Source organism: Pseudophryne corroboree, chromosome 10 (genome assembly GCF_028390025.1).
Source record: "Pseudophryne corroboree isolate aPseCor3 chromosome 10, aPseCor3.hap2, whole genome shotgun sequence".
Lineage (NCBI taxonomy): Eukaryota > Metazoa > Chordata > Amphibia > Anura > Myobatrachidae > Pseudophryne > Pseudophryne corroboree.
Window position 1 is genome coordinate 121,954,519 of NC_086453.1, and position 14,143 is coordinate 121,968,661.

The 14,143-nt window shown below is 46.0% G+C and overlaps 1 protein-coding gene across 2 annotated transcripts in view; it reads right to left on the reverse strand.

Annotated features, from left to right (window-relative positions):
* KDELR1 (KDEL endoplasmic reticulum protein retention receptor 1) overlaps nt 1–14,143 on the reverse strand; it is a 76,602-nt gene that overhangs the window by 22,057 nt on the left and 40,402 nt on the right. For both annotated transcript variants that reach the window (XM_063942776.1, XM_063942777.1), the window contains 2 exons: nt 9,679–9,837; nt 5,155–5,407 (listed from right to left, as the gene is read on the reverse strand). In XM_063942776.1, the coding sequence (XP_063798846.1) occupies nt 5,155–5,407; nt 9,679–9,837 (412 nt within the window). The remainder of the gene's footprint in view (nt 1–5,154; nt 5,408–9,678; nt 9,838–14,143) is intronic.

Genomic DNA, 14,143 nt, shown 5'->3' on the forward strand with positions numbered 1-14,143 from the left:
TTGAAGATCCGGATACCAGGTCCTCCGTGACCAATCTGGAACAATGAGTATCGCCTGAACCCTTGTTCTTCTTATATCTTTACCACCTTTGGAATGAGTGGAAGTGGAGGGAACACATAGACTGACTTAAACACCCACGGTGTCACCACGGCGTCCACCGCTATTGCTTGAGGGTCCCTCAACCTGGAATAATATCTCTGAAGTTTCTTGTTGAGGCGAGACGCCATCATGTCTATTTGAGGAATTCCCCAACGACTTGTCACTTCTGCAAAGACCTCTTGATGAAGACCCCACTCTCCTGGATGGAGATCGTGTCTGCTGAGGAAGTCTGCTTCCCAGTTGTCCACTCCTGGAATGAAGACTGCTGACAGAGCGCTTGCATGTTTCTCCGCCCAGCGAAGAACTTTTGTGGCCTCCGCCATCGCTGCTCTTTGTTCTGCCCTGGCGGTTTATGTACGCCACTGCTGTTATGTTGTCTGACTGAATCAAGACGGGCAGACCGCGAAGAAGATGTTCCGCTTGCAGAAGGCCGTTGTAAATGGCCCTTAATTCCAGAATGTTTATGTGCAGACAAGCTTCCTACCTTGACCATTTTCCCTGGAAATTTTCCCCCTGTGTGACTGCTCCCCAGCTTCGGAGACTTGCATCTGTGGTCACCAGGATCCAATCCTGAATCCCGGAACCTGCGTCCCTCTAGGAGGCGAGAACTGTGCAGCCACCACAGGAGAGAGATTCTGGTCCTGGAAGATAGGATTATTTTCCGGTGCATGTGCAGGTGAGACCCGGACCACTTGTCCAACAGGTCCCACTGAAATACCCTGGCATGGAACCTGACAAACTGAACGGCCTCGTAGGCTGCCACCATCTTCTCCAGCAACCGAGTGCATTGAAGAATTGACACTCTTGCCGGTTTCAGAATCTGTTTGACCATGTTCTGCATTTCCAGAGCCTTTTCCAGCGGAAGAAATACTCTCTGTAATTCTGTATCCAGAATCATACCCAAGAATGACAGCCGTGTTTCGGAACCAACTGTGATTTTGGCAAGTTTAGGAGCCAACCATGTTGTTGCAGAATTGTCAGGGAGAGCATAACGTTTTTCAGTAATTGCTCCTTGGATCTCGCCTTTATCAGGAGATCGTCCAAGTACGGGATAATTGTGATTTCCTGCTTGCGCAGGAGAACCATAATTCCGCCATAACCTTGGTGAAAATCCTCTGAGCCGTGGACAGACCAAACGGCACGGCAACGTCTGAAATTGGTAATGACAATCCTGAACAGCAAACCTCAGATAAGCCTGATGTGGAGGATATATGGGGACGTGTAAGTAGGCATCCTTTATGTCGACTGACGCCATAAAATCCCCCTCCTCCAGACTGGAGATCACTGCTCGGAGAGATTCCATCTTAAATTTGAATTTTTTCAGATAGAAATAGAGGGATTTTAGGTTCAGAATCGGTCTGACGGAGCCATCCGGCTTCGGGACCACGAACAGGCTCGAATAAAAGCCTTCCCCCTGTTGTGACAGGGGTACCGTGACAATGACTTGATTTTGACACAGCTTTAGTATTGCAGTGCATACTACCTCCCTATCTGGAAGAGAAGCTGGCAAGGCCGATTTGAAAAATCGGTGAGGGGGCACGTCTTGAAACTCCAATTTGTACCCTTGGGTTACTATTTCCAATACCCAAGGATCCAGGGCCGAGCGAACCCAGACCTGACTGAAGAGTCGGAGACGTGCCCCCACCGGTGCGGACTCCCGCAGAGGAGCCCCAGCGTCATGCGGTGGATTTGGTAGAAGCCGGGGAGGACTTCTGCTCTTGGGAACTTGCCACAGCCTGTGACCTTTTCCCCCTTCCTCTTCCTCTCGCAGCAAGGGAGGAAGACCCTCGTCCTTTTTTGTATTTATTGGGCCAAAAGGACTGCATCTGATAGTGTGGCGTTTTCTTTTGTTGTGCAGGGACATAAGGTCAAAACGATGACTTACCCGCGGTAGCCGTAGATACCAGGTCAGCAAGGCCATCACCAAACAAGACACCACCTTTATACGGCAGAGACTCCATAGCCTTCTTAGAGTAAGCATCAGCATTCCATTGATGAATCCACAATGCCCTCCTAGCCAAGACTGCCATGGCATTGGCCCTTGATCCCAAAAGGCCGATATCCCTCGCAGCTTCCTTTAGATAGGCTGCAGCATCCCTGATCTGACCCAGTGTCAAAAGAACACTATCCCTGTCCAGGGAATCTATATCAGATGACAAGTTATCTGCCCACTTTTCAATAGCGCTGCTCACCCATGTGCAACGGCAGGCCTGAGCAGCGCACCTGTAGCGACATAAATGGATTTTAGTGCATTTTCCTGCTTACGATCCGCAGGATCCTTTAGGGCTGCCGTGTCAGGAGACGGAAGCGCCACCTTTTTGGACAGACGCGATAGAGCTTTGTCCACCGTGGGAGTTGACTCCCACTTTTCCCTGTCCCCAGAGGGGAACGGATATGCCACTGGAATTCTCTTGGGAACCTGTAACTTCTTGTCAGGATTTTTCCAAGCTTTTTCAAAAAGAGCGTTCCATTCATGAGAGGGAGGAAACGTCACCTCAGGTTTCTTTCCCTTAAACATACAGACCCTAGTATCAGGAACAGCAGGGTCTTCCGTGATATGTAAAACGTCTTTTATCGCCACAATCATGTACTGAATGCTCTTAGCCAGTTTAGGATTCAATCTGGCATCACTATAGTCGACACTGGAATCAGAGTCCGTGTCGGTATCTGTATCCGCTATCTGGGTAAATGAACGCTTCTGTGACCCCGAGGGGGTCTGAACTTGTGATAATGCATCCTCCATGGCTTTTCTCCATGTCTGGTTCTGAGACTCAGATTTATCCAATCTTTTATTCAATCGAGCCACATTAGCATTCAAAACACTCAAAACATTTACCCAATCAGCCGTCGGCGGTGCCGACACGGTCACTCCCACAGCCTTTTCTGTCCCCACTCCAGCCTCCTCCTAGGAAGAGCACTCAGCCTCAGACATGTCGACACACGCGTACCGACACCCACAACACACTGGGGCTATAGGGGACAGACCCACAGCAAAGCCTGTTAGACAAACACAGAGGGAGTTCTGCCAGCTCACAACCCAGCGCCTATCCCGGTTCTGAAGCATGTAATATACTGCCCAGAGCTGTTAGCGCTTTTAATATCAATAAAATTGCACCAAATCCCCCCCACCCCCACCCCCCACGTTTTGCACCCTGTTACTTGTACAGCAGTGTGGGAGGCCAGGCTCAGCGTCTCTGCAGCTGTGAAGAGAAAATGGTGCTGGTTAGAGCTGTGAGGGCTAAGCCACGCCCCCTTAATGGCGTGCTTCAGTCCCACTTATTTTTATATATTTATACTGGCGGGGTCTGTATTTAGTGCCCAGGCACTGTATACTCTTATGCCAGTTGCTATTGAGGTTTTATGCTGCCCAGGGCGCCCCCCCCTGCGCCCTGCAGTGCCGCTTTGTATGCGGGAGCATGGCGCGCAGCGCGCCCGCTGCGCGGCACCTCAAAGCCGTCACTGAAATCTTCTGCCGTCACTGAAGTCTTCTGATCTTCTTCTACTCACCCGGCTTCTGACTTCTGGCTCTGCAAGGGGGGTGACGGCGCGGCTCTGGGAACGAGCATCTAGGCTTACCTAGCGATCAGACGCTCTGGAGCTAATGGTGTCCAGTAGCCTAAGAAGCAGAGCCTTGAAACTCACAGAAGTAGGTCTGCTTCTCTCCCCTCAGTCCCACGATGCAGGGAGCCTGTTGCCAGCAGGTCTCCCTGAAAATAATAAACCTAACAAAGTCTTTTTTCTGAGAAACTCTGGAGAGCTCCTCAGTGTGCATCCAGTCTCACTGGGCACAGAATCTGGGGGAGAGGCATAGAGGGAGGAGCCAGTTCACACCCATTTAGAGTCTTAAAGTGTCTCCTGCGGATGCCGTCTATACCCCATGGTTCTTGAAGCATCCCCAGCATCCTCTAGGACGTATGAGAAATCAGCTGATAAAACGGTGTTAGTATTGGTATTAGCAGTTCCATAGACTTAGTAGTTTAACTTATTAGTATAAGAATCATAGTTCTTTAAAAAGAAACGTCTCCACTTGCAAGTGTTAGAATATTAGTTTGTAACCAGGATGCAATATATAGAACTCCTTGTGAGAACTGTTAATAATCAGCAAAGTCAGTCTTTACAAGCAGCTCACTGTGTGTAAATCTTAACCCAGTTCCACAGGGGTATACAGGTCCTCCCTACCTCTAGCTACTAATATTTGCATATATGCAGCTCGGAGGAGGAACTATCAGATTACAATGTCCAATGCAGACTAAACAGATCCTCTATCTCCGGCAGCTTATAAACACAGGGCTCTTTGAGGACACCAGGGCAATGCAACGCATTTCTCCACCTATACCACATTATCAGCGGCTTCCGTAAACTGATGAAGCCACTGATCATGTGAATGGTTGATTGTCATTATTTCCTATATATTACATTGTCATCCTCTCCCAAACATTATCAGACTTCCGTTCTAAGCTGCCAACAAGTTGGTTGGTTGGTTGGACAGATAATTTTAAAGTGTAAGGCTAGCTTAAGCCATAGGCTCTCAAACGCGATCCCCAGGACCCCCCCAAAAGTTCATATTTTCCTGGTCTCCTCACAGAATCACAAGTAAATAATTAGCTCCACCTGTGGCTCTAATAAAATGTGTCAGTGAGTAATGACTACACCTGTGCACCTGGAAAACGTGAACTATCTGGGATCCTGAGGAACAAGTCTGAGAACCACTAGACCACAGGTTCTCAAACTTGGTCCTCAGGACCCCACACGGTGCATGTTTTGCAGGTCTCCTCACAGAATCACAAGTGACATAATTAGCTCCACCTGTGGACCTTTTAAAATGTGTCAGTGAATAATTAATACACCTGTGCACTTGCTGGGTTACCTGCAAAACATGCAGTGTGTGGGGTCCTGAGGACCGAGTTTGAGAACCACTGCACTAGACTAAGCAAACATTAATTAGATATCCACAAATGATGCTACATAACTGTGTAGATATCTGCTGGATCAAATGCCAACAGTACAGTATACTCCTTTTTTCTTACTATTCTTATTTTCATACTATTATCTTACCTTTGGTAATATATAGATAAAAGAAGTCGCAATATAAGATGGTCTGTACGAGCCCAGCTACAATTGCAATAAGATCAAAGAATCCCTCATACTGATAGCGCCAGATCCAGTTGAAAAGATAGAGGGTACGGTAGATTCCCAAAGCAAAGAGGTAGTGGCTGGTAATGGTCTCCGCTTCCCCAGTCTTACTGACCATAAACAGTTGTGGCAAAATTGCAACAGACTCCAGGTAAATGGAAAATGTCCACAAAATCTGCAAAATAAATGACAGCAGGTATATTCTATTATCAGTAGTGTGCTATGCAAAACACAACACACTATTTAGAGTGATGCAATATACAGTACCAAACAGGACCTCGGTGGTAAAAGTGAAATTAATGAGACCGTGGATAGAAATATGACAGCTCCCATACACATTATGTCCATATGTATGTTTATTGTATCTCCAAATACAGTATGTACTGTATTCTCAGCCAATGCCTTGATATACAGTATAGTGACAGATTTTTTTTGTACTTTTGGTTCAGTTGAAAAATGTAAGTATTGCATTTGAAAACTCCTAACATATATATTTATTAGGTCAAGGACATAGAAAGGTGTGATAATACCACCCCATTTCCCCAGTGCCTGATTATCAGAGCACTTTCCTTCTGACATAAGAGAGAAAACACATGAAAAAGCCTCCCTCCAGCCTGGGGGGCAGATGCCCCTTGCCCAGACTGCTGCTGCTTGAATGGCCCTAAAATCGTGGGGCCCTGGGCAGCTGCCCAGTGTGCCTGTACATTAAGATTGACCTGACTCCAGGTTTTAACAGATCCATGCTTGAGTACATGCTTATTGTGCTTCAACCACCTGTGGTCAGTTTGGATAACCTTAAAACCTAGACATTTAGGGGTTTAAGCATATGGTTTGGGATAGTTTTAAGCAATAGTTCACTTTTATACAGCCCCTTGCACTCTCTTGTAGTTCAGCACCCATCAAGTAGCAAGTCAATAAAGGTCCCTATCAAAGGATCCAGCAGGCTTATTCAGAATATTTATTTATGTTCTGTTTAAATTGACTGGATAGGTTGAGACTTTATACCAGCTACACCTAATCTTCAAAAACACATGGACATAAAAGTGAGTGCTTCATGTTATCCCAACTTTACTCTGTAGCATAATAAGTAGCAATCTGCAGCTGATGACACTGGCCAGTAATGTAATACAGATGCTCCCCCTGCTCAGTATTTAATATGTAATCTATCATGGGGATGATACACTTGGTACAGTATAAAGGTTCATTTTAACCACTTAACTGTCAATTTTTTTTTCCAAAAACCGCTCCGAAATTGTCTGGGTTTTTTTTTTGTGATAGATTTAGGTAAAGAATAGTTAAATAAATTATCCAAAATTATTTTCTTTAAAAACAAGAAAAGAAATAATAGTAAAAATAAAAAAAAATCATGGAAAAAAAATTGATGATCGAAACATTGTGACCATCGATGATCGTGACATCGCAACCATCGTGACTTCCTGTTTTGGGCATGCGGCCCTCTCAGTAGCCCTCAGAGCCCTTCAGGAAGGTGAGGGGCTGTGTTTTTTTACATTTTCCCAGCGGCTGCTAATGTCAGCCGCTGGATGAGGGGTTCTGCTAGGCTGACCAATCAGCAGCACAGCAAGCACTGGAGGGGAGAGAACCAGGAAGCAGAGAGCAGCTACTGCAGGAAGCTTTGCTTCCCGCTGCTGCACAATGAGCTTTCTGACTGGTCGCATCAGATGCGACCATGTCAGGGAAAGCCCAGCCTGGTGTGGTCGCATATGATGCGACCATGCCAGACAAGTGGTTAAAAGGGTTGTCCAAATGAAAGAAACGTATTACAAGTACACTGCCACACAAGAAATCTTCAATTATTTTGAGAGAAAAGAAAATTCCTAAATATTGGGCCTAATTCAAGGTTGAACGCAAATATATTCGCAAAGGCAAAGTTGCAATCAATTGCAGAATGTACGCAAATCTGCACACACAAAAAAATACATGCCCACAGTGCAAAGAAAACCCCCAAAAATCGAAATACACAAAATAGGAGTCACCCTGAAAGCTATGAAAACTAGCGTTAGAAGCAATTATACTGCAGTTTCTTTGCAGATTAGCGTTCATTTGCACTAAGAGAACCTCTGCCTTAGAATTTCCAGTAAATTAAACTACAAACACAGGGTAATGTGCATATGTTACTAATGTCCTAAACTGTAATACATGAACAGTTTGAATGATGCACTTACCAATACCAACATAAGCTAAACAAAGGAATAAACCTGAAATTCAGAATGCATAAGGGTCAAAAACCTGCAGCTAAAATGGTGAGGCAGCACACAAGCTGTGTGTGATTTTACTAAATCAGCTGTGTGCGATTATTTGCTAATTCTACAGCCATCACATCAATCATCGATGTTACTGATGCCATTATAGTGACTTGCACAGTGTGCATAACTCTATACCTGCCCAGAATCTGCATTGACTTTTCCTGTTCTTTAAGCTTGTCTATCTGCAGATATGCGTATATGCACCGCCCTGGACCCAGGTACATACTCCCACTACACGCCCCTGTTACACGCCCACATTTGTAAACTTGCAGAGACTGCCCACAGAAACTCCTCCGCCACCCCTTTTTACCATTGTTTAGTTGAGGGGTTATTTCTAGTCTGCTGAATAATTTAACAGAGGCGATATTTACTCTATTCCGTATGCAAATATAGCGTCGGGCATGCGCTGTGCAAATTTTGCGCCTGCGCAGTATATCGATTATTGGAAACAGCAAATGCATTTGCGTTCAACCTTGAATTAGGCCTATTATGCACTTTCCATCATGACTCTCTGCTATGTATTGGACCTAATGAAGAGATGTATGCAAATGCATTCACAGCTGTGAATTTGTACTAAGGAGCTGTAGAAAAATAGGCAAATGTCGCTGCAGCCTGGATTTGTATTGCGGCATCCACCAGCGTCTTTGCAAATCCCAGTGGCTGCGTACAAAGATACAGCGTCCGTCGCAGATCAGTCGATTTATGAAGATCTGAGTGGCCCTTTGGTCATGCAGTATGGCCGTAGGAAGCAAGATTCAATAGCCATTGTAAATGCATACCGTATTGCAGTTATAAGCATTAGCATGTCCCCAAAACGATCGCAACATGCCTGCGTTTATTCCTACTCTCCCTAGTTACCTCCCACAAATGGACCCTGACTGACAATCACTTTGTGAATAAATCATGTCTGCGACAACCATTGCGGCACATGTGCAGTGTGACTTAGACACATGCGTACACTGTCGATAATCGCTCAACTGCAAAAATAAATAAAAAAATGTGTTTGCATATATCACAGCTGAAAATCCTGGGGCCAAATGAAATAGCCTGGGAGATTTAAGGCAGCAGTGTTATAGGCCCTACACACATGCCGATATTCTGAAAGATATGAACGATCTCGTTCACAAATGAACGAGAACTCGTTCATATCTTTCAGTGTGGAGACTCCAGCGATGAACGATGCGCGGCCCCGCGCTCGTTCATCGCTGATCTCCCGTCGGCTGTGCATGCAGGCCAATATGGACGATCTCGTCCATATTTGCCTGCACTTCAATGCAGCCGGGTGACGGGGGGAGTGAAGAAACTTCACTCCCCCCGTCACTGCCCCCCCGCCGCCGGGTTGCTCGTCGGCCGTATCGGCCGTCTGGCACCTCGGCGGCGCATCGCCGAGTGTGTAGGGCCCCTTATACGAGGCATATTCAGGCTGGATTTGTCCTAAAAAAATTGCTGCTTTAAAACATCTTATTATACTATTACTATATTACTAAGTGGTCTATTTACTAAGCCTTGGATGGAGATAAAGTAGACCGAGATAAAGTACCAGCCAATCAGCTCCTAACATTTTTCAAACACAGCCTGTGACACGGCAGTTAGGAGCCGATTGGCTGGCACTTTATCTCCGTCCACTTTATCTCCATCCAAGGCTTAGTAAATAGACTCCTAAATCGCTGAAATCTCTGCACTTGCCACAACTCGCAGGCAGGGCCATAGAGAGATTGCTGAGGCCTCGGTAAAGCAGGGGGTGTGACCTAATCACAGAGGTGTGGTCGTGCCCCCTTTAAAAAATAAAATAAAGGACTGCTTACGCACCACAGAGCAGTGCCAACTTACACAGGGGGGCGACGTAAGCCCTTCAGCCAAGAGCAGATCCAGGGTGGGCGCAATCAGCGCTATCGCTACCCCCCCCCCCCCCCCATTCCCTGCAGGCAGAGGAGACTGCTGCACTCAGTGGAAACACCGCAGGCCAGCACACAGCAATGCCTTCCAAGGTATTTTTGCCAGCATGTAGCTCACCTTTAGGTATTTTACACGTTACGTGGCTACAGTATACTTACTTTGTGTATATAATTTTAAAGAGTAACCTGACCATAAACACAAACAAAAGTATTAAGCAATTGCATTCCAACAGCTTTTTAGTTATAAAGACCTCAGGTTTTGCATGTTCCGTTGATTCTTTTCTTACCTCTAGAGGAGTGAAATCATGGTTGACTAGAAAAGCCAAAATAGCTGTAGGGACAATAAGAAACTCCACGCGGAAGGTGTCATGGTTCCCATCATAAGTAGCTTTGAATTTGCTGTAGATCATCCAGACTGTGGCATAAGAACTTGCAACGTAGACAATCTGAGAATGCAGAGGATATACACGTTCACATTATACACTTTCAGGTATACGTAAAGCACTACTGTACATCCCATATTACGTTTAGAGAAAAGCATGCTGCCTGTATTGTTTAATCAACCAACAGAGTAGCCGTTGACAGGTGAAATATAGAATTATATTTCCATATTTTGGAGACACTTGTACTACACACACACACACACACACACACACACACACACACACACACACACACACACACACACACACACACACACACACACACACACACACACACACGTTCAGCCAGATCCTTAAAATGAAGATACTCTTCACAGTGTTCAAAATGAAATCCCATATGAATGAATTGCTAAATAAATTTGGTGTATCAGATTGCACACCCAGAGGCGCTCACATTAACAGTACCAACCCAAAGTTGGACACAGATGGGTGAGATTCTGTAGATGAATCTATCTGCTGCTGTCATGTTCTGCTGTACACATCACGGTACAGTCACAATGATTATAGTGCCTTCGTCTGCCTGTTCTGGCGGCACTTTTCAATCAGCGCTTAGAATTGAATCGACCCCAGAAGATGAAACAGAATTGTCAATTCCGGTCACATACAGTACACTTATCCTCAAATTGCACCCAATAGACCTGTTCAGTCCGTCATAGACTTTGCTACTTAGCCACACCAAAACACTAATCCTAAGTACCTAGTACACTATGGGGGTCATTCCAAGTTGTTCGCTCGTTGCCGATTTTCGCAACGGAGCGATTAAGGCAAAAATGCGCATGCACATGGTACGCAGTGCGCATGCGCTAAGTATTTTAGCACAAAACTTAGTAGATTTACTCACGTCCGAATGAAGAATTTTCATCGTTGAAGTGTTCGGAGTGTGATGGACAGGAAGTGGGTGTTTCTGGGCGGAAACTGACCGTTTGCTGGGAGTGTGCGGAAAAACGCAGGCGTGTCAGGATAAAACGCGCGAGTGTCTGGAGAAACGGGGGAGTGGATGGCCGAACGCAGGGCATGTTTGTGACGTCAAACCAGGAACGAAATGGGCTGAGCGGATCCAGTGTAGGAGTAAGTCTTGAGCTACTCAGAAACTGCTAAGAAATTTCTATTCGCAATTCTGCTAATCTTTCGTTCGCAACTCTGCTAAGCTAAGATACACTCCCAGAGGGCAGCGGCCTAGCGTGTGCAATGCTGCTAAAATCTGCTAACGAGCGAACAACTCGGAATGAGGGCCTATAAGCAGACTGGGCCTGATGCGGATTTGTACGCAAGTCCGATGGTTTACGTACATATCCAATGGGTTGTTCTGCGCCTGTGCAGAACGGGTCCTGCGATATCGCTGACAGTCTCCCCTTAGCCATAGCATGAGTGACATGTTGTGGTATTTGGTGGTGGAGCAGACGCAGCAATCAGGTCAGTTTTACAAAACGGGAGCGTGACGCCTGTGTTTTGTAGGCGTGTCAGGCCCAAGGTCTGCATCATTGGAGACAGACCTCCTGGATCCAGCTGACATGTTCCGTCGGCAAGTAAGCTTTGGTATACACAGACTGGTTGGGTGCAGCAACCATTGCGACCTGTGATCCGATGCTGCATATTCGGACGCAGCACTTGGATGGCAGATGTATGCAGAAGGGGTCTGGGACTGAGGGTCGACAGCACAAAGGTCGACACACCTTAGGTCGACGCCAATTGGTCGACACACCTTAGGTCGACATGGACAAAAGGTCGACATGGACAAAAGGTCGACATGAGTTTTTTATGTTTTTTTGGTGTCGTTTTCTTCGTAGAGTGACCGGGAACCCCAATTAGTGCACCGCTTCGCTCGCCATGCTTCGGGCATGGTGCCTTCGCTCCGCTACCGCTTCGCTCGGCACACTTTACCGTTCCAATCGTAGTCCACGTGGATCGTTAAGTATGAAAAGGTTAAAAAAAAAAGAAAAAAATCGCGAAAAACTCATGCCGACCTTTTTCTATGTCGACATTGTTCCTGTCGACCTTTTGTCCATGTCGACCTAAGGTGTGTCGACCAATTGGCGTCGATCTAAGGTGTGTCGACCTTTGTGCTGTCGACCTGGAGTCCGGATACCATGCAGGAGGCATCTATTTTCTACAGATGCTTCCTGCTGTATATGCATTTCTACAGTATTGCACAGCCGTTTCAAATCAGGCCCTAAGACGCAAGACTGAGGAAACAGTAAGAAAGTTGTAGAAAAAGTACACATTCTATAGACTGGAAACTGCTCCATTCCATTGTTATTCCCCTCACTAATACAGTCCCCACGTCTTACAGATCATGAACTTTCGTTCGTTAGAGATACACAAATTCCTTTCACGTGTGCCTGACATTACTCCAGTTCCGTTGCTAATGTTCTAGTGACTGTCCTTGTTTGAACTGTCTGTGCTCCATGTGCAGAAACTTAATAAAACCAGTGGGTTTCCAGCATACAATTCCCTTTGCTCCATTTCCTACTGAACCCAAACGAAGTTCACAAAAAACCAACCGGTGTGACACAATTCCTTTGCTACAAATAAACTAAACCTAAATACCTAGTACGCTATTTGTGAAGGAAGTAGCAAAATTGAGGAAAAGGTGCACAGTGTGGCAATGTGCCAGGCGTCTCGCACTATATGGTACAAAAGGGATGACAGGTGTATGAGGAAACACCTGTATATGACCCAATGCAATGAGTAGACTGTCTATAGCTTCAGGCAAAGATCAATAATATTGTAAAAATGTGTCTATAAAATAACACAAACACAGCATTTAGGTGCAATAACTGTGTATGAACACATCATCTTTCCTTCAGTTTCTAACCAAATGTGTTTAATGAGATATAGGGGTATATGCAATTGCGGTCGAATTGCCGCAAATGTCGAAAAACGGGCCTATTTCGACACAAAACTTTTTTTTGACAATGCAATTCAGTACTTTTCGACAAAAAAACGGACTTTTCAAATTCGACTTTTGGAAATTCGACAGTTGACAAATTCGACATTTCTGCAATGGTAAAAATGCGGCTTTTCGACAAAAGTATATTCAATTGAAAAATGTCGAATCGACAACCGTTTCCTTCCGCCTCACTTTGCTGGCGGAATGTAATAAAAAAAATTTAAAACATGTTTTTTTGGTGTTTTTTTTTATTGCTAATAGCATATCTATTTATATTAGAAGGGATTAGGTACTTTGGTTTGTCTATTAGGATTTTCAACTATTATTTATATATTTTTTTAAATAATTTTTTTTTTTTAACTGACTAAAATTGAGAGAGCATGGTTTTCAGTGGGAAGGGGTGGGAATGGGTTAAAATTCTGAAAAAAAAAATGCGTGGGGTCCCCCCTCCTTAGCATAACCAGCCTCGGGCTCTTTGAGCCGGTCCTGGTTGTAAAAATACGGGGGGAAAATGGACAGGGGATACCCCGTATTTTTAGAACCAGCACCGGGCTCTACGTCCGGTCCTGGTGCAAAAAATACGGGGGACAAAAAAAAGCGTAGGGGTCCCCCGTATTTTTTGAACCAGCACCGGGCTCCACTAGCTGGGGAGATAATGCCACAGCCGGGGGACACTTTTATACCGGTCCCTGAAGCCGCGGCATTAAATACCCAACTAGTCACCACTGGCCAGGGTACCCTGGAGGAGTGGGGACCCCTTAAATCAAGGGGACCCCCCCCTCCAGCCACCCAAGGGCCAGGGGTGAAGCCCGAGGCTGTCCCCCCATCCAAGGGCTGCGTATGGGGGGCTGATAGCCATGTGTAAAAATGAATGACACACACATACTTACCTATGTTCACACGCCGACCTCGGTCCACTTCTCCATGTAGAATCCGGGGTACCTGAAAATAAAATTATACTCACCTAAATCCAGTGTGCCCTGTCCTGTTTTTGTAATCCACGTACTTGGCAAAAAAACAAACCGCATACCCGATCCACACGGACTGAAAGAGGTCCCATGTTTACACATGGGACCCCTTTCCCCGAATGCCGACACCCCCCGTGACTCCTGTCACAGAGGGTCCCTTCAGCCAATCAGGGAGCGCCACGTCAGCGGCTGACCGCGGGTAACCTCACCGCTGACCGCAAAGTTCCCACCATTGAATATAATGGAGAGGCTTTGCGATGCACTGTCTGACAGCTCAGACGCGCATAGCCAATCAGGAGAGTGCCACGACGTAGCGCTCCCTGACTGGCTGAAGGGACCCTCTGTGACAGGAGTCACGGGGGGTGTCAGCATTCGGGGAAAGGGGTCCCATGTGTAAACATGGGACCCCTTTCAGTCCGTGTGGATCGGGTATGCGGTTTGTTTTTTTGCC